The 21,874-nt window shown below is 39.2% G+C and overlaps 1 protein-coding gene and 1 pseudogene across 1 annotated transcript in view; both read left to right on the top strand.

The window, feature by feature from the left end:
- The window catches only part of ACACA (acetyl-CoA carboxylase alpha), a 335,657-nt gene that overhangs the window by 95,477 nt on the left and 218,306 nt on the right, over positions 1–21,874 (top strand). Inside the window, exons 4-6 of the mRNA XM_006154441.3 lie at positions 12,410–12,542; positions 13,844–13,982; positions 21,525–21,634. Coding sequence (XP_006154503.1) covers positions 12,410–12,542; positions 13,844–13,982; positions 21,525–21,634 — 382 coding nt within the window. The remainder of the gene's footprint in view (positions 1–12,409; positions 12,543–13,843; positions 13,983–21,524; positions 21,635–21,874) is intronic.
- LOC102472137 (60S ribosomal protein L38-like) lies at positions 6,402–6,647 on the top strand (annotated as a pseudogene).

Genomic DNA, 21,874 nt, shown 5'->3' on the forward strand with positions numbered 1-21,874 from the left:
GGAATCTTCTGTTTCTTCTCTTAAACGCCCTCCATGGTTCCAGCCGCAAAAAAGGAAGCTAGCGTATGTACACTCATTTTTAGTCTTTTTGAACATATATACTAGAGATTATACAGTTACCCCAAATCCCAGTGTTAGCCTTGTTCCAGTTTTTTCCAAAGTTTTGCTATAAAAGATTTCAATTATACAGTAAAGTTGAGGACTTTATAGAGAATATCCATATACTCACCATCTAGATTCTACCGACAATTCTTTTCCTAGTGAAATAAATTTTTCTGTTTTTTGGAAGTGGTTTTTGCTATAGGACGCGTGTGCTCACCAGACTGAGAGAGACAGAGAGACAGAAAGCGAGAAATCACCCCCAAGGGGGGATGGCCATGCTGTAGTCCCCTCTCCTCCATTCTCCTCTTGGGATCTTGAGCACACACGCACATGCGCCTGGCGTGAGTTTTAAGCCACCAAGTCTGGGACGCAAACCGCGGTCAACTGCATGGGAGTCCAGCGAGATAGCCATTACGCTAACTGCTGACCCCTTGGTGAAAGAAATTTTTAAAAAGGTAGGGACTAGCAGATGGCATACTGGTTATGTTGCTGGACTCCCACATGGCTGATTGCGGTTTGAGTCCCAGACTCGGTGGCTTTAAAACCTCATGCTGGACACTTGTGTGGCTGTGCCCAAGATCCCAGGAGGAGAATGGAGAAGAAGGGATTGCAGCGGGGCCATACCCTGGGGAGGAAGGGGGAATAATTTCTTGCTTTTTGTTTTTCTTTCTCTCCAGTGAGCACATGCACCCTATAGCAAAAATCCCCCCTCCAAAAAAAGGGCAAATTACAACAACTTGTACATGAATGTTCAAGGCAACATTATTCGTAAGAACCACAAAGTGAAAATAATCCAATGTCCAACAATTTAATGAAGGATAAACAAGTGTGGTATGATGAAATATTAATCAACCAAAAGGCATGACGTATTGGTACATGCTACAACATTGAAAGCTTTTTTAAAAGAATTTTTTTTAACTTTATTTTTATTCATTTACTTACTTTTTTTTTCCCCCTAATTTGACCATAGAAGGACAGAGCAAGAGAGAGAGAAAGTGAGAAAGCAAGCCGCCAGGTCCGGGATGCAAACCATGGTCGGTCATGTGGGAGTCTGGCACCCTTAACCACCATGCCACCTGCCGACCCCTAACATTGAAAACGTTATGCTAAGCAAAAGAAGCCAGTCACAAAAGACCACATATTATTCCATTTATATGAAATGTCCATAGTAAGCAAATGTATAAAAACAGAAAGCAGATTAGTGGGTTTCTAGGATTGGAGAGGGTGTTGGAAAATGAGAAGTGACTGCTTCTGGGCATGGGATTTCTTTTTGGGGGTAATTAACATGTTCTAAAATTGATTGTGATGATGGTTCACGACTACATATGCTTTAAATGTGTAAAATGTATGGTATATTGGTTCTATCTCAATGAATTGATAACAAAAAATTTTAAATAAGTTGCTAAATTATAGGCTGCGAGATCAGTTTACAAAGGCTAATAGTATTTCTACATGCTAGCTAGGAATAAATAATCTAAAACCAAAATTAAAACAATTTTGTAACAGGCAGGTGGCATAGTGATTAAGGTGCTGGATTCCCACATGGCTGACTGTAGTTCAAGTCCTGGACCTGGTGGCTTGCTTTCTCACTTTCCCTCTCTCTCTATGGTCAACTTAAAAAAAATAAAATAAATGAAAACATTTTTTTTCTTTAACATAAAATTAATTTTTTAAGGAATAAATTTTTAAAATTATAAGACTTGTATACTATGAATATAGAACATTGCTGATCAAAATTAAAGAAGATCTAAATTTGAAAAAGGAGAGCAAAATTGGAAAACATATACTACCTGATTTCAAAACCTGTAAAGCCAAGACCTTGTGGCACTGTTGCATGGCCAGGCATCTGTAATAGATCAGGGGACAAATTTTCAAGTTTACAAAGAAACCTGTATACGCATAGTCAACAAAGTTACATCCTTGATCCAAGATTTCTCTGCTTTTAAGTGCCCCAAATATAACAGCTCTCACAGCATGTGCTGCAGTATAACTCAGTATAACTTGACTGCATTGCTATCAAGCCAGCGAATGCATCACTGTCTGCCGGATAAACTGCTACGTCATCCTTGGTGCTTGGCATGTTACAATGCTGGGATCAGTGTGGGCTTCTAGTTGGATTTTGTGCCAGGTATGTGTGTACCTTGGACACTCTCTATTGATGGCAGATTAAAGTGGGATGCATTGAATTTGGAGAAATAGATACAGCTTTTTAAATTTCTCGTTTTCTAATATTCTAAAAAGATTTGTGGGCAGCATTCATAGAGAAGTAGAAACTGTAAGCTTTTCTTTTTGAGCTGGGTGTGCTATGTTAATGTTTGGTTGTTTTAGAAATACCCTTTGGTGGAAGGAAGCATGAACTCAGTTACCGAGTATGCCTCTTTAGTATATTTTTCTGATAGAATTAAGTGCAAAATGGCCTGCTTTGTTCTATGCTCTACTTTTATTTGCTTTTTAAATGTTGCACTTTCATAACAGAGGAAGAGAGTGATTCTCTTTTGGAAATAGCTTCTATCTGTGAACAGATTTGTGTGAAATAGAGCTGCTTCTACATCTGTGGCTGCTGTAAGTGTCCTAAACAAAGGCTCTGGTGCTCTTATTTTTGAGACATAGTATTTTGAAAAGATGTCAGGTTAGAAGGGCTCGTCTGTGTCAGCTTGATTCTTTAAAGGAAAAGGTAAACTTGACTAAGGTTATTGGTATTAATGTAGTATGGAAGGCATGACCTCAAATGGTATAGACCAGAGAACAAACCAGAACTTCCATTTTTTATTGTGGCTAGTGGTCATGTTGGATGGCCTGTTGAATCTTTTCAACTTGGGTCACCAGAATATCCTAAGATCAAAACTTGTTCTTCTGGCTTATCATTTATCTTATTTCTATACTCCAGGTCATTTGTGTACTTTTGTTTTGGAAGATTTTTCTGGAAGGTTTCCAGTTGTCATCAGATTATTAACTATTTTATCCAGCATTTTGGTGGGAAGATTTTTTTTCTATTGTACATGTTTCAGTTAGATATAACTCTGGTGAATTATACCAGTTCTGAGGACTTGCAGGAGGTTATCATTCTATATATTCTAAACTGTTAGTCTTTGCCATTTTTTTTCTCCCATTACAAGGGAGCAGTATCATGAGCATCTACTTAATAAAAAACTAAAGCAGGAAAGTGCATTTTTTATTTTTTTAAGGGATCTGTATGTCTGTGACTAATTTGCTTCCAGAGTAATAAACGTGTCCCAATAGTCTTTCTAGGCAGGCTTTATTTTTTCCTGGGCTTAAACTGAGTTAAGAGATCTCTTTGTCCAAAATACTCTTTCATGTTTTCTGTATCCTTTTGTACCAGTTCCATTCTAAATATCAAGTTTTGTATACTTACATAGTTCATATGTCTCTGTGTAGTCTACTTTGGCCTGAAGATTAGAATTATAGCTCCTACTTTGTTGAAGTCTCTTACTGGCATATTTCCTTTCTGCCTGTTTTTTTTTTTTTTTTTTTCCCTTTTAATCTGCTTTTTACCATCTTGCAGTCTGATAATCAGTATTATTTGTTTGGATTCGATCTCAAAAAATACCTACTTAGGCTATGCTGTCCTCTCCTTGCTGGATTTCATGACCCGATTATTTTCTTGGATTAGTTGTCCTTGTAAATTTTATCTTCCTTTTGCCTTGGGCCTTACTTGTAGTGTGCTCCTGGCAGCTAGGAGAAGCAGTGGAGCTTTTCTCTGGTGACTGTCAGAAGAAAGTGACTGTTATTGAAACACCTTTGCTACAGCTTAAAGCTACTAAGATTCAAATTTCTAGTTATACAAGCTTTTATATATATTTCTTCCCCTCTCCTCTCAGTCCCTCTGGGAAATCAGCTAATTCTGCTTATGAGAAAGTGCAAAAAGGATGAAAAGTGGGGAAATATAGAAAGTGGGGAAAAAGTAGACAAAAAGACTGTAGTTTGAGGCCATCAGGAGTACTCAAGTCGGACTGAAGTAGTGCCAAAAGGTAGGCAGAAGGCATAGTATCTCTTGTCCTCCTGGGTTTTAAGCAGTTGCAACAGGAGGAGGAACTGCGGCTTGTATTTACAAGACCGAAATCTGAAGAAAAAACTTCCATTCCTTTGCCATCTTGATATGGAAGGTTCTGCAGAGGAGAATAAAGAGATGAGATATTACATGCTTCAAAGGTAAGTTATAGGGCACGTTATGTGGGTAATATATACTTTTTTTAAAAAAAGAATTATTTCACTTTCTTTTCTTCTTTCCTTTTCTTTTTCTTTTCTTTCTTTGCTTTCTTTCAATAGAAAGGGACAGAATGAGAGCCAGAGAGAGGGAAAATGAAAAAGCAAGCTGCCAGGTCTGGGACTTGAACCATAGTCAGCCATGTGGAGCTCTGGTGATATATACTTTTTTTTTTTGGAGAGGTTTTTGCTATAGGGAACATATGCTCGCCAGAAAGACAGAGACAGACAGAGAAAGAAAGTGAGAAATCACCCGCCAGTGGGGATGTCCATGCTATAATCCCTTCTCTATAATCCCTTCTCCTCCATTCTCCTCTTGGGATCTTCAGCATGCACGCACATGTGCCTGGTGTGAGTTTAAGCCACCGGGTCTGGGTCTTGAACTGCAGTCGGCTACATGGGAGTCCAGCGATATAGCCATTATCCCAACTGCTAGTCCTGGTAATATATACTTTAAAAAAATAGTAAGGCACTAACTGCTGAGCTCTGAAATTCATGTGAAATTTAATTTGATAATTTTTTTGGTATCTATAAGACAAAGAGGATTTTTTGTTTTAAAGGAAATGAATAAAAATTGGTGTATTTGTTTCTGAATTTCTAAGCTTTTATTTTACATTCAGAGTTTGAACAAAAAATATCTGAGATCATGGAATGGTAGTGTAGCTATGTTGAAACAAGCACCCTTTTGCAAACCTTGCTGTGCTAATATTTCGTTAAAGGTCTTTAGTGCATGCCAAATTTGCTTATTAAATTTTAGTATTTCAATAGTGAAGTCTTTTGGGAACCAGCAGTTAGCGTAATGGCTATGTCGCTGGACTCCCACGTAGTCGACCGTGGTTCGCGTCTCGGATCTGGTGGCTTAAATCTTTGAAGGAAGGATATTGGTTCTTTTCAGTGTGCAGCATCTGGTTAAAGGAAGTTTTCCAGAAAACTTTTTTATTTTTGAGAGGTTTTCGCTATAGGGCCCGTGCGCTCGCCAGACAGACAGAGAGAAACAGAGAGACAGAAAGCGAGAAATCACCCCCCAGAGGGGATGGCTATGCCACAATCCCTTCTCCTCCATTCTCCTCTCAGGATCTTGGGCACGCACGCACACACGCCCTGCGTGAGTTCTAAGCCACCAGGTCCGGGACGTGAACCACGGTCGACTACATGGGAGTCCAGCGACATAGCCATTACGCTAACTGCTGGTTCCCTCCAGAAAACTTTTTCAGAATGTGTCTCTGGGGCCAGGAAGGGGCCTGCTGCAATTGTCCTGACGTGCTGCTAGACTGGAGTTGTTGAGGGTGCCAGACTCCCTTACCCTGACACCTCTCTTCTTCTTGCTATTAGAAGGCGGAGGAGGGAGAGAGTCAGACCTTCTAGGGCCTTGCATGCTCAAATGATTTTTTTTGGCAGTAGGCAAGCTGCCTATGCAATCCTTCCATTATCTTTTTTGTTGCTTGTTTTTGTAATCTAGAGTTTTTATTTGAACAGTATTACCTGAAGTTAAACTGGACTTAGACGAAAGAGAAAATAAACAGAGACCACTGAATTAGCAAATTTTGTCTTTAGAACAAATATCCTTTTCTTTTCCTTTCATTATCTCATCCATACTTTGAGGGAAAATGAAGTAAAACTTCTATTAAACACCAAAGAGGTGAAAAGTAACTATAATATGTACATTTTACATATATTGAAGTTCCTAATGTATATACACATATAAATATATGTCATATATAAAAAATGTTTTATATATGCATATATACACACAACATACATTATATATCTACATAAACATTTTATGTAAAATACACATATATAAATGAAGCATGTGGAAATATTATATGTGTGTGTATGTAATATATATTTATAAATATATACACACATATAAAGGGACTTCAAAAAATTTGTGGAAAGTGAAGTTAAAGTACAAGATTTTGGGGCAGATATTTTGCAATCCATGCATAGTTTTTCATAATACACATTTTCCATGAACTTTTAAAGACCATATATATGAATACGTGTGTGGGGAAGTTCTGTCCTTTTCCATCCTCTTCTTTTCTGGCTGCTGGCTGTGAGTGTCTCTTGGGCGGTGCCGTCGGATCCCTTTCCCCGTGCTCCCTGCCATGCTTCAGAAAATTGAGGAAATCAAAGTCTTTCTACTAATAACCTGACAAAAGGATGCCAGATCTGTCAAGATCAAGAAAAATAAGGATAATGTGAAGGCTAAAGTTCGATGCAGCAGATACCTTTACACCTTGGTCATCACGGACAAAGAGAAGGCAGAGAAGCTGAAGCAGTCCCTGCCCCCAGGTTTGGCAGTGAAGGAACCAAAATGAACCAGAAGCTGTTTGAACTACATTAAATGTTTTTAAATTCTGAAAAAAAAGAAAAAAAAGAATATGTGTGTGGGACCAGCAGTTGGTGTAACGGCTATGTCGCTGGACTCCCATGTAGTCGACCACGGTTCGAGTCCCAGACCCAGTGGCTTAAACTCACACCAGGCACGTATGCATGCATGCCCAAGACCCCGAGAGGAGAATGGAGAAAGGATTGTGGCATGGCCAGCCCCCCTGGGGGGTGATTTCTCGTTTTCTGTCTCTCTGTTTCCCTCTGTCTTTCTAGCAAGCGCACACACCCTATAGCAAAAAGCTCTCAAAAAAAAAAAAAAAAGAGAGTGTGTGTGTACGTGTGTGTGTGTGTGAGAGAGAGAGAGAGAGAGAGAGAGAGAGATACAGTTGTTGGAAATGTCATGATGTATTTTTTTGTTTTTCTATGCAAAATGTGTTATGACTTTTCCAGCAAGCCAGTATATATAGTCTACATGTTGATGCCCCCCAACCCTATCCCCAAAATTTGTATGTTGAAATCTACTAACCAGAGTGCATCAGGCAACAGGGCCTTTGAGAGATAATTAGGTCACGAGGTCAAAGACCTCGTGAATGGGGTTAGTTCCCATATGTAAAAGAGGCTCCAGAGGGCTGTCTTACCCCTTTTACCATGTAAGGACAGATAAACCAAGAAGAGGGCTCTCACCAGACTCTGAATATATCAGTACCTTGATCTTGGATTTCCCAGTCCCAAGAACTGATAGAAATAAATTTCTGTTATTTATAAGCCATCTGGTTTATGGGATATATATCACTATCTTTTTTTGGGCGGGGGTGGTTAATAGGGTGTGTGTGCTAACTGGAGAGAGACAGAGACAAAGAGAGAGGGAGGGGAAAAGAGAAAGTGTCTCCCAGGAGAGAAGGCCACACTGCAACTCTTTGCCCTTCATTATCCTCTCAGAATTTTGGGCACACATGCACACCCTCCTTGAGTGTTTTTCGGGCTACTGGGTCATGACTCAAACTGCACAGTCACCCATGTGGGATATAGCTGCCTTAACCACTACACCACTGGCTGGTCCTATGGGATATATATATATAACACACATAAATTTTTTTTTAATAGCAGCCTAAACAGACCATTTAAACAGTCACCCAGGGAATTCTCCATGTTGCCTGTGTCCTTTGTCTTTCTTTCTCTTGGTTCACTCAATCTTTTTGAAATATAACATTGTGTAATAACAGCTTCCTGAGAAAAGGTATGTAAGAGGTGAAGTTTTTTTTTTTTTTTTAGAATTATTTATTATCGTTATTTTAAAATTTTGATTAGAGAGACTGAGAAAAAGGGAAAAAAAAAAGAGAAAGCAAGCTGCCAGGTCTGAGACTTGAACTGCAGTCAGCCATATGGGAGTCCAGTTGTCTTAACCACTGTGCCACTTCCTGGCCCCAAGGTGAAGTTTTTTTTTTGTTGTTGTTGTTGTTTTTTTTTTTTTTAAATTTTACCAAAGGGCAGGTGTATTTGCCAGAGAGGAAAAGAAAAAGAGAAGGAAGAAAGCATCTGTAGTAGGGAATGGTCATGCTGCAATACTTTCTCCTCTATTCTCCCTCCTTCTGGGATTTTTGGAAATGCACACCCATGCACCTGCCATGTTTTTCAAGCCACTGGGTCTGGGACTCAGATTGCACAATCTGCCTTGTGAGATCCAGCTGCATTAGCCACCATGCCACTGGCAGACCTAAGAGATGAAGATTCTGAGAACTCTGTTCATTTGATCCTCTTGGTGTCTCACTTCGGCCCTCATCTATGCCTGCTACTCAATCACTTCCTTCTTGCTGAATCTGTTTCCCATCCTATCTAGGACCTCTGTGGCTTTTCCACTTCAGAGAGTAAATTCAGTAAATTTAATTGCTGACCCAGGTGAAGAAAGAGTGATTATGAGCTACAGAAGATAGAGAGGGTCTTGTATATCTGTAGTGTTCTAGTCCAGCTGCTGCTTCTGTAGACCTCCAGTCAATGCTGCTTTCTGCTTTACCCTGCCCCCTTGCTTTCGTGGTAGCTCTAAGCCTTGATCCTTTTAAGAGTGTGCTAAGAGCATTGCCTTGCTTTTGACTGACTTTGCATTCCTTCAGCACTTAATAAAGAGATACATCTCAAACTTATTTCGGTTACCACACATTCATCTTTGGCCTATCACCACAGTTTTGCTGAAATTCTTCCTTGCTATAGATTCATTACCTGTTCTCTTTATTCTTAGGGACATGGAACTTTTTCATTTTGTTCTATTCATTTTTAAATGTTTCAGAAGAAAATATTTTATATGTTTAACTAGAAGTCTTCTTTTTTTTTATTATTATCAGAGGACACACATGCATGATAGAAAGAGATTCAGACAGACAACACACCACAACAGGGTCTGGTCATGCTACAGTCCTTTTTCTTTCAATTCTTGGTCCTGAGAGGGTCCTGGAATATTTTGAAGCTGATGGAGCCAGAATTTGAGCCATAGTTGGCCACATGGGCTCTCGCTTCTTCTATGCAAAACCTAACCATTGTGCAATGAGACTGGCTCTTTCTCTTTTAACTTGCTTGCAGAATACACTGTATATTGGCTCAATCAAGGGTGCTACGATATGTATTATTGTCAACAAATAATTTTCCATTTCTTGTTTCTTATATATTTTGCCCCCTCCCCCCCCGATTCCCTACCTCTCACCCTCTGCTGTTTCAAACCCTCCTCTCACACTGTCTCTGGTGTATACAGTTGCTTTCCATGCCTTTCTTTTTTCTTTTACATTTTATTGATTCACAAAAGATCTTAAATAATCTAAATACTTTGAATAGCAAGCACAGCTGATATATACATATCTACGAACACGCGTCTGACTTTAGGCATAAACCTCAGTGAGTAGAATGAAACTAATATAAAGTAGCACCTAGCTGGGGCTATATAACTTACTGTGAATATATTTGCCTATTCTTTCCTTGCTTACATTTTTACAAAGAGGAGTCTGACGTTAGCCTGCTAGGATATCCTTTGAAAGTAACTTGATGTTTCTCTCTTGCCAATTTTAGTATCTTGTCTCTGTCTGTGGTATTTAAGGCCTACTTCTTCACATGGGTACACAATGAATGATGAACTATGAACATATCCAATGCAGTTTAACTTAAAACAATACAAAGAGTGGTCAAGGTTGGAGTCAAATAGGTTATGAGACTCAGATCTCAGCTTCATCACTTCTAGCTGCCTGTCTGGTCATGGGCAAGTAATCCCTCTGAGCCTCACTCTTATCAGTCTTAAGATGGCACTCAAACATACATTATTATGAGGATTAATATGTCAGTGAACGTAAAGAGCTTAGCATAGTGTTCCGTAACAAGTGCCAGGTTGTGATCTGAACTTCTAACTTTGGGCTGACTACAAATCAAGGGTCTCATGATCCCATCTTTTAATATTTATGTAGGTGTCAATAATTAGTAAATAATAATATAATTTTCTAATATTGAAGACTCTTCTATATGTGCCAGGTACCCTTTGGTGCTGGAGTTACAGCTATGAATAAGAGTCTCTGATTGCAAGTAGATGAAAAAGGATTCCTGACCTCAAGGGGCACACACTCATCAAGGATTACAGATGTGTAAACTCCTGAGACAATCCAGGGTGATTAGTAGGGAAGATATAGTTCTGTCGTCACAGAAGAAGCTCGGTGACAAGGGTTGAAGCTGGAAGTATCAGCTTCAGGAAAGACTCACTGGGAAAATTGACAGCTTAGCTGCATTTTGAAGGATGAATTGTAGTATTTAGTGATTTCAAAAAAAAATGTTAAACCATCTAAAACAAAGGTGGGCCCATGGTGATAACCTACATCTAGCCACATGGTCTCTTCAACCCTTCTTCCTGCCTCCTCAGTTCAGATAACCATTTTCCTTAATCACATGCTCATTACATTCTCTTATTTTCTTTTTAATATAGTTTTATTGTATTTATATGTATCTCTGGAAAGTATGTATTTTTTTCATTTTTCATTTTATAATTTGTTTTTTACTTTAAGCAATATGATATACTGTATATAGTATTTTTTGGACCTTTTGTGTGTTAATCTTATATCTAGACACTTGTGAATGTGTGAAATATGTATTTGGTTTTTGTCCTTTTTCTTGGCACATACCTCATAAAGCCCTTGGAGTCTCTTTAAATGATAAGTGCCTTTTTAGATGCTAATGAGATGGCTGGTGAAAGGGGGTGCCTGAATTATCTCAGGATGGGAGCTGGTTGCCAGGATAACTATGTGATTAGAAGGCTGGATCTTTCAGTCTCACCCCCCTGTTCTGCAGAGAGAGGAGAGAGACTAAAGGGTGAGTTCATTGCCATTGGAGAGTGACATAATCGATTATGCCTACATGATGAAACCTTCACTAAAACCTCTGAACTAGCCTGCTCAGAGAGATTCCAAATTGCCGAATGCATTGAGGTGGTGTGCCTGGAAAGGGTATGGAGCCTTCATGCTCCTCCCACATACCTTGCCCTATAGATCACTTCCATCTGATTGTTCATCTGTATCGTTTGTAATATTCTTTATAATAAGTAGATAAATTTAAGTAAAGTTTTTCAATTTTCTTGAGTTCTGCGAGCCACTCTAACAACTCAAGGAAGGGATAATGAGAACCTTGATTTGTAGTCAGTCAGAAGTTCAGATCACAACCTGGCATTGTATTTGGTATCTGCAGTGGGAGGCATTCTCATGAGAATGAGCTCTTAACCTGTGGACACTGTCTCTAGGTGGATAGATAGTAGGGAAGCACCATTTTTTGTGTACTCCTAATAAAGAATACTGCTAATTAAATAAGACATCAATTTTAAGATATATAACAATCTCAGAGATTTTATAAAGTAAAAAAAAAAGAGAGAGACATGTTTAAATGTAAAAAGTATGCTATATTATGCTACTCTGTAAACAGTTTGGTTTTGGAGTTACTGTTTGTTTATTTGTTTATTTGTTTTTAGGTTTTTGCCAGAGGATGCATGCACTCACCTGAGAAAGAGAGAGAGACAGAGAGGGGGAAAGTTTAAAGTTACCCCTCAGAGGGATGACTATACTGTAATTCCTTCTCCATTCTCCTCTCAGGATTTTGGGCATGCACACACGTACCCAGTATGATTTCCTTTCTTTTCTCTTTCTTGTTATTTTCTAAAAATTTACATTTAATCACTATATACCCAGTGTGATTTTTCAAGCCACTGAGTTCAAGACTTGAACTGCATAGCTGGCCATGTGGGGTCCAGCACCTTAACCTCTGTTCCACCTGCTGGTCCAGGTGCTGTTATTAGCTTTAATAGTCTCTGAGCTTATTATGAAGGTACTTCCAAAATCTCATGGAAAAATGAGGTGGAAATACAAGTTTATTTTGGTGCAGAAAAACCTTGAAATCCACGAACAGTTTATTCATAATACATATTTTTCATGAATTTTATGAAGACTCCTCATATTTATACCACCTCATTTCATTCTATCCTTTGTGATCTTTGTGATGGCATATGTTGGCAAACCTTGATACTGTCTTTTATTGTTCAGAATGCTTATTTTCTTCTTATATTTCCACAAACAAGGATCATTTTTTTCTCTCTTCAACTTGAAAAGTGTGAAGTCTGGAAGCATGCAGCCTTCACAAGAGTGCCGTTTTAAGTATGATAGTGAACAGCAGGTCTCTAGAGAACATAGATGGAGTAAAGGAATTCCAGCTATAGATTTTCAGGGTTTCTCTATTTTCATAGGTCCAGCATGTCTGGCTTGCACCTAGTAAAGCAGGGTCGAGACCGAAAGAAAATAGACTCACAGCGAGATTTCACTGTTGCCTCTCCAGCAGAATTTGTTACTCGCTTCGGGGGAAATAAAGTGATTGAAAAGGTAAGATGTAACTTGCTAATTTATTTTGTCAAAAGTACCTGAGATTTAATGCCTACATCTTTTGTCTATATTTACTCAAAATTAATATTTAGATTTTCAGAAGGGTCGCCTCTTTTGTATAATCGTTTTTTCTGTATCTTGTTATATAATTTCTCTGTTTTCTTTAGTAGATTACTTGCTACTGAAATTTAGTCATAGCGAATTAAATAGATGAAACACAACGTTCTTTTTTGAAAGGCCTTGTGGTTTTATAGGGTGGGGCTGCATTGATCTGACAGGGTAGGGAGAATTGATTAGTTGGTGAAGTGCTGGCAAGGAGATACTGTGTCACTGGATTTAGAGCTATGCAAGTAGAGAGCTTCAGAACACAAGGCTTAAACACTTTGATACAGTGTGACTTACTGGCTTCTGCCTGGTATTTGAGCTGCTGAGAGGAAATACACCACATGAAATGCTTGAAGAGATTTCAGGTATTTTGAAAGGTTATGAGTAATTCTGTGTCACTTTTATCTAAACCATGTCAGCTTGCCAAGAGATAACTTGGTTGAAATAGCTTTCAGTGATTAAAAGATTAAAGAGTAGGGAGCTATATTCCCAGCCCTGAAAGTACTGCTCTAGCAGTGTCCTTCTATTAGTCTTCCAATAAAAGTAGATTGTGTATCTATATTAGCCTGTGTTACCCTCAGGGGCGTGATTGCAAGATAGGTAAGGAGAAGAAAGTAGTGTTTACAAGAAGTCTCAGGATCCATTGATTCTTCTACTGTTCTTCTTGTGACCATTCCTTCTGGGGCTGTCTCTATAATTCTAAGGCTTTAGGGTTGATGATTTTAGAGGAAAGTAATTGATGGCAGAGTTTTTAAACATGTTCAGAGTACTGTGTCTTGTTTTATTGATATTACAAGAGAGAATAGTGTGTGGCACTACACTGTTTAGTCTTCTCCTGTTCCTTACCTGATCACACAGCACCCCTCTGATGTTTGTTCTCTTCTGTTCCTTAGTGATGGGTATGGCAGTATTGCAGAGTAGTGCACAAACTTATAGGATTTGAGTAATTGTGACCTTTTTCTCTCAAGAGATGAAGTTAGAAAGCACCTTTATGTGGTATATATTAAAATATTTGCTGAACTAACATTTTTAAATGTTGCTTGATCATGGGGAACTGGTTTCTATCAGTCCCAAAAGAATTCCTGATTGAAATTTTAACTTTTCAGTGAAAGATCTATAAAAAATTGTCTTATCTCTTTTCTTCTGTCATTGCCTTTCTGTTCTACTTATTTCTCCAATTCCCATCACCCTTCCAGGTCCTTATTGCTAACAATGGCATTGCAGCAGTGAAATGCATGCGGTCTATCCGTAGATGGTCTTATGAAATGTTTCGAAATGAACGTGCAATTCGATTTGTTGTCATGGTCACACCTGAAGACCTAAAAGCCAATGCAGGTGAGTTATTAGCATTTATTTAAGCATAAAACATTGAATAGCAAAACTTTTAAGTGGGAGAATATTAACTTAGCAAACCCAGTATTTCCAAATAAAATATTTAAAAAAGAATTTATCTTTAAAAAATGTCACTGTAGACGTAAAACTATTCATTACCTTCAATACACACTCCTGTGTTCTAAAGTTAAGTAGAAACTTAACCCATGTGTTGATATGGGCTTTAAAGTGTATGCCTTTTCCTGTGTTAAGTACTTGATGTGCTGTGTACTTTAACATGTATAAGTAGAGAGGCTGGAAGGAAATACTGTTTTCCTTTTGAGTTATATTGGATTGTAGAGAATTTTAGGGTTAAATCCTTTTTTTTTTTCCTACTAAGGAAAGAAGACCTCTTGAGTCCCAAGTTGGTTTTACTATGTAAGCTCTTCTGTATATTCTCTCCTCAGTTGGTCTTGTATTTTTAGAGTAATAGGTAAAAACTATTGTTATAGATGAAAGATGTGGCTAGTTTTTCTTTTTCAGGTTTTTTATTATTAGAGTATAATTTTTCTCTTTGTTTTGAATGCCATAGAGCACATGCACCTGTATAAGAGAGTTAGAGAGATAAAGAGATAGAGACAGAGAGAAGGAAAGAAAGAGAGAACTTCCCAAAGGAACGTGGTCATGCCACTATCCTTTTTACCTCCAGTTCCCTGGCCGATTAGGATCCTGGGCATGCACATGTGCCTGGCATGTTACCACTGGGGCTGGGATTCAAAGCCCAGTCAACCATGTGGGATCTGGCTTCCTTTGCACAGTGCTTGACCACTGTGTCACAGGGCTGGTGTAGTATACTCTCTTAAAATAGAGTGACCACTGATAGCATTAGCTCTTTAAAGAGCTATTCTTTTAAACCTATTTTAGTCTTGGGGACCGGCAGTTAGTGTAATGGCTATGTCTCTGGACTCCCATGTAGTTGACCGCGATTCATATCCCGGACCCAGTGGCTTAAAACTCACGCCGGGCACATGTGCGAGCGTGCCCAAGATCCCGAGAGGAGAGCGGAGGAGAAGGGACTACAGGGTGGCCATCCCCCGGCAGGGGATGATGAGTTCTCACTTTCTGTCTGTCTCTCTCTGTCTGTCTGGCAAGCGCACGCACCCTATAGCAAAAACTTCTCAAAAAAAACAAAAAAAAACACCTATTTTGGTCTACATGTTCTCTCTCTATTGAGACAATGATATTATTAAGATTATTTCTAAGGAGTAAAGGTTATTATGTCATCTTATTTAGAAATAGAGAAATCATCCATTTATTGGAAGGCAGATGTTACTATGTGAAATGATTTACATGTACTCTTTTACCTCGCTGAGCTACAATTTTTATACCTGTAAAAGGAAAATTATAATGTGTGTTTCACTGGATAGTCATAAAGATGAGATCATGTATAATTAATGTAAACTACTGTATGTAGTTTCTTTTCCCCATCCCTTTCTGCCTGTTACTCCAGTTTATTCACTCAGTGAACATGGAGCTCCACAGTTAAGTAAGATGTGATCTTGCTCTAGGAAACAATTCCCATAGTCAGATAAGTATAGTAATGGAAGTGTGCACAGGGAAACTCTCTCTGTGGCATGGTGGTTAAGGTGGCCAAATCTCACATGGCTGACCCCATGGTTTGAGTCCTGGACCCAGCAGCAGCTTAAGAAACACATGAGGCTTACATGCCCAAAGTTTGAAAAAGAGGGAGAAATGGAGGGGAAGGGATTGCATCATGGCCATTTTCTCAGGAGGGGATTACTTTTTCCTATTCCTCTCATTCTGTCTCTCTGGCAAGCACAAATACCCTCTAGTTAAAAAAGAAAAGCGAAAAGCAAAAACAAAAACAGAAGTATGCAGGACCAGCACGTGGCATAATGGTTATGTTTGTGTCACTGGACTCCCATGTAGTCAACCACAATTCAAGTCCCGGACCTGATGGCTTAAAACTCACACTGGGCACATGTGTGTGTGTGTGTGCCCAAAATCCCAATAGGAGAATGGAGGAGCAGGGATTGCAGTGTGCCCCGGGGGATGATTGCTCACTTTCTGTCTCTCTGTCTCGCTAGCAAGCACATGTAAGGTATAGCAAAAATATCTCTGACAACAAACTAAACAAAAACCAGAAGTATGCACAGGGTACTATGAGAACACAAAGGTGAGACATCTAACTATTTTAGTTTTTTGTAGGGAGACAGATTTAGTTTAGAATACTTTTAGAACATGCAAGTCCTGTAAGTCTTACAAAAAGTTGAATATATCCTTCTAGATCTTAGAAATGATGAAGGCAGAAGATTAAGATGTGCACACCATGGGTAAATATGTGCTATAGGTTAAGAGCAAGCTTTCTAAGACATTATTCATAGTCAGGAATGAGTAAGAGTTAGTGAAGCAATTATGTGGGGTAATAAAGTGTACTTCAGAGAAAGAATAGCATGTGAAAATATATGAAAGTTTGACACAAGTAGTTTTCTGGAAATTATAGGTAGCTGGTTAAAGTACAAGAGATGACTTAGTGTTTATCAAGGGAGCCTTGTTTTCCATGCTCAAAAGCACAGGCTAACTTCTTAGGGGTGTATATAAATATGTGCTTGTGTGTATGTGTTAGACATTATAAAGGATTTACATTTTACAAGGCAGAGTTTTTTGGTTTTGTTTTGTGGCTGAATTTTTCTTTCTTTTTTTCCTGTGACAAAAAGAGAGACAAAGTTCACATCGTGATTTACCCCTGATCTCAGCTGACCCAGATCATGAGCATGCCCACTGTGCTCAGGGAAGTTCTGGGATATAAATCAAGGTCCTTTCTGGGGACCAACAGGTGGCATGGTGGTTAAAGCGCTGGACATTCTCACATGGCTGACCATGGTTCGAGTCCCGGACCTGGTAGCTTGCTTTCTCACTTTTCCCCTTTCTCTTTCTCTCTCTGTCTGTGTCTCTCTCTAGTCAAATTAAAATAAATAAATGAGTGAATGAATAAAATTAAATAAATCTTTTTTTTGTTTGTTTTTTGGAGAGGTTTTTGGTATAGGGCGTGTGCGCTCGCCAGAAAGACAGAGAGACAGAGAGATAGAAAGCGAGAAATCACCCTCCAGGGGTGATGGCCGTGCTGCAATCCCTTCCCCTCCATTCTCCTCTTAGGATCATGGGCACGCACACACACACGCCCGGTGTGAGTTTAAGCCGCCGGGTTTGGGATGCGAACCACGGTCGACTACATGGGAGTCCAGCGACATAGCCATTATGCCAACTGCTGGTCCCAATAAATAATTTTTTAAAAGGAAAAAAAGGACCTTTCTCATGTGGGTCCGGTTGTGTTATTACTGTACTACCACCTGGCCCATTTAAAAAAAAACTATACAAAAGTAGGGTATAATGAACCTCTTCCCACCTTCCTATCATCTAGTAACTATAATTATTAACTCATGGCCAATCTAGTTTCATCAATACTCTCTCTCCAACACTGCACCCACTCCCAGCAATTATTTGGAGGTAAATCCTAGATGTCTCTGGGTTGGTTATGGAAACTGGACTAGAAGGTAATAGATGCTGGCTACACAATTAGGGGGAACTTTCCTTTTCTGTTTCCCAGGGCTTCTCTTCTCTTTAGTGTCTACAGTAATGACAACAGAAAATTGATTGGTATAGAACTTTGAACTGTTGTTGGTTGGAGGTCAGCAGTTAAAGTAACTTTTCTGACTAGGGCTATTGATCTACAGAAAAGACTGAAACACAGTGAAATAGTTGGATGGATTTAACTACATAAAAATTTGTTTTGAGGGAGAATGGAAACAAGTTTATTAAGGTAGGTGTACAGAACAGACTAGGGTGGAGCAGCCACGTGAAGAGAGATGGGTGAATAGTTTCTTTCCTTTTGAGAGGAAAGAGAGAAGGGCTACCTCACAGGTAGAGCAACCACTACGTAAAAACTTGTATTTGGAAATGAAAAAGAAAAAGGTTGAAGTCAAATAATAATCTTGTAAAACAGATTGTAAAACGAAGAGTTTCTACTTGTAAGGATAAAGCACCCTACAATAGTAAATGAGTAAGGAACATAAATAGGTAGTCTCTAAAAGAAGAGACAAAGATAATAAAAAAGTATGAAAAGAGATCCAGTGGCCAGTACCATGGCCTCATGGTTAAGGCAGCCAGATTTCACATGGGCAAACACATGGTTTGAGTCCTGGACCTGGCAACTTGAGAAACATGCCAGGTGCATGTGCATGCATGCCTAAAATCCTAAAATGTATGGGAATTCCCTATGGAGGGTGCCTTCTCCCTCTCTCTTTTTGTCTGTCATGTGCATACATCCTCTGGAAAAACAAAAATCAGTGTCAATGGTAATCAAAGAAAAGCAAAACCAAACTATGATATTGATATATAGATTTTTTTTTTTTAATTGCCAGAGCCCATGTGCATTCGCTATAGAGAAAGAAACTCCCACTGGGGCATTGTCATGCTATAATCCTCTTGTCCATTTCTGCGCCCTTTCAGGATTTTAGACATACATACACATCTGGCATGTTTTTCAAGCCACCAGAGTTGGGATTTGAACAGCAGTCAGCCATGTAGGATCGAGCTTTATACACACAGCACTAACCACCGTACTTTGAGACAGCACCAGAAGTTTTATTTAAACTTATAACACTAGCAAAATTAAAAAGATTTATAACTAATATAGGTAAGAGTATAGGCTATGTGGTACCTATATTGCTTGTGACAGTCTGAAAATGTGAAAACCTTTTTAGTAGTTTTACTCCTAGAAACATATCCTGAGAATATAACTGGACAATAGTACAAAGATGCGTGTTAATATTTTCCAAATTATTAGTAACCTGTACTTCCATCAGTAAATTAAAATGAATGATTGACTATTAAAATATTAGCCATACATTAAGATATTAAATATATACAGTATATATAGTATAAATATATCTCTGTGTCATGATACAGAAAGGTATCTACAATACTATTAAATTGTGGATGCTGTATTGTTAAATTAACAAACAATTTACAAGTTCATGAAATGTCCCAAAGTGTGAACTGGTTATCTCTCTCTCTTTTTTTAAAATTTTATTTATTCATTCATTTATTTTAATTTGACCAGAGAGAGAGAAAGAGAGGAAACGAGAAAGCAAGCCACCAGGTCCAGGACTCAAACCATGGTCGGCCATGTGGGACTATCCAGCGCCTTAACCACCACACCACCTGCTGGTCCCTCAACTGATTATCTCTGAGGTGGGGCAGTAAGTGATTTTGACTTTTTAAAATATAGTGTTATTGGGACCAGCAGTTAGCATAATGGCTATGTCGCTGGACTCCCATGTAGTCGACCGTGGTTTGCGTCCCGGACTCAGTGGCTTAAAACTCACACTGGGCGCGTGTGTATGCGTGCCCAAGATCCCGAGAGGAGAACGGAGGAGAAGGGATTGCGGCATGGCCATGCCCCCTGGGGGGTGATTTCTCACTTTCTGTCTCTCTCTGTCTGTCTGGCAAGCGCATGCGCCCTATAGCAAACGCCTCTCAAAAAAAAAAAAATAGTGTTATTATGTCTTGATATATTATCCATAATTTTTTATAGTTAATATATTTTTTCTTTTATAATCAGAGACAAACTTATTTTATTTATTTATTTTAAAAAGTTTATTCATTTTTTCCCTAACAGAGTCTTCATGCCACATTCCTATCCTCAAACGTGTCTTAAATTTGGACAAACTGAAAGCCCTTGTATCTTTTAGTAAAATGTTTTTAGTATAATTTTTTTTTTTAAATTATATGTTTAATTTTATTTACCATTATCATTGTTCTTCTCTTTGCCACATGGCATGTGCATTCACCTGAGAGAGAAAAAGAGAGAGAGAAGGAAATCGCCAGGTTCAGGACTCAGACTGCAGTTGGTCATGTAGGAGTTCAGCTTCCTAGCCACTGTGTCACCAACTGGCCCCTAGTATAAACTTTTTTTTTTTTTTGAGGGAAGTTTTTGCCTTAGGGTGCAGGTGCTTGACAGAGACAGTGAGAGGGAAAGTGAGAAATCACCCCCTCAGGGGGAATGGCCACACCACAATCTTGTATTCTCCATTTTCCTGGGAACTTGGGCATTCACGCATATGCGCTTGGCCTGAATTTCAAGCCACTGAGTCTGTCAGCCATGTGGATTTCCAGCGATGTAACTGCTATGCCATCTGCTGCCCACCCCCCTGAGTGTAAATTATTGTGTTTTTTTTTGGAGAGGTTTTTGCTAAAAGGCGTATGTGCTCGCCAGAAAGACAGAGGCAGAGAGAGAGATAGAAAATGAGAAATCACCCCCTGGGGGTGGGGGGATGGCCATGCCGCAATCCCTTCTCCTCCATTCTCCTCTCCGGATCGTCGGACATGCATGCACACCGTCACTGCCTGAGATTCAGTCCAGGACTCAAACCACAGTTGACTACATGGGAGTCCAGCGATGCAGCTGGTCCCCAGCAGATGACATAATGGCTGCGTCTCTGGACTCCTACATGGTTGACTGTGGTTCAAGTCCTGGACCCAATGGCTTAAAAACATGCCAGGCACATGTGTGTGCATGCCCAAAATCCCGAGAGAATAACAGAAGAGAAGGGATTGCAGCGTGGCCATCCCCTCTGGGCAGTGATTTCTCACTGCCATTCTCAGTTTCTCTCTGTCTTTCTGGTGAGTGCACATGCCCTGTAGCAAAAGCCTCTCTACAAAAAAAAAGAAGACTCAAAATCATTTAGAGTTAAGAGCTAGGTATAAGGAAACTATGAAGATGGTAGAGATGAACTTTGAGCAGGTTATTTAATTGTAAATTTTCTGTACACTGAGACACTGATGATATCTATCATATGTGGGATTGCTGAGAGAATTAAATGGAAAGTACTTAGTATAGCCCCTGCATATAGTAGTTGCTCTGCTGCAGTGGTTTTTGCTAGAATAGACAGAGGAGAACATCAGGTGACTGCGACTACTGTACTGAAAAAATGTAAGGAAGGAAAATGGTTATCGTTCTGAAGTTTCTTTCAAATACTTTTCCTTCAATACTCCAGTTAAACCCTTTCAGGCACTTGTTAGACTCCTGTTACTGACCTTTCCTGTTTACCCAGCTCTGTTGTCTTTCCCCATTGTGTACAGCTCTATACCAGGAAAAGGACTTTCTCTCCAGTGCAATGCAAATTTAAGGGAAAGGATGTCAGGACTAGAACTTTTTCTTAGAATAGTAATTGTTCTTGGGCTACTAACTGACAGGCATATCAACCCTAATTAGGGGTCAGATTCTTTGAGAAAGGTTACTCAGCAACATTCCACCCAGTGAAATGTTGAAAACTGCTGTGTCAGTATAAGAGCTTCCTAAATTTGGTATTAATTTGTATTAGTGCCTGTGATTTAACACTCAGCCTCTAGCTAAATGGTCCTAGAAATTATCCCATTAATGCCATTTGTCTTATGGTTACTTACGGTGGTCCTTGTTCTTTATATAATTTTGCTATACAGTTATGTTTCTGGAAAAAAATCATATATTCTGTTTGTTTTCAGAATACATTAAGATGGCGGATCACTATGTGCCAGTGCCTGGAGGACCAAACAACAACAACTATGCAAATGTGGAATTAATTCTTGATATTGCTAAAAGGATACCAGTACAAGTAAGAGATGCCAGTATGTCCTTTAAAACCAGCATTTAATAGTTAGGCACAGGGGATATTCAGAGAAGAACTTTTTTTAGTTTTTTGCCCGAGTGTGTGTACTCACGAGAGAAAGACAGAGATAGCGAGAGGGAAAGTGAGAAATCACCCATGGGGGATGGTCACACAGCAGTCCTTTCTCTTCCATTCTCCTCCTGGCATTTTTGGGTGTGCACGCACACATGTCTGGTGTGATTTTTC

The sequence above is a fragment of the Tupaia chinensis genome, unplaced genomic scaffold, assembly GCF_000334495.1.
Source record: "Tupaia chinensis unplaced genomic scaffold, TupChi_1.0 Scaffold000407_4, whole genome shotgun sequence".
NCBI classification, from domain to species: domain Eukaryota; kingdom Metazoa; phylum Chordata; class Mammalia; order Scandentia; family Tupaiidae; genus Tupaia; species Tupaia belangeri.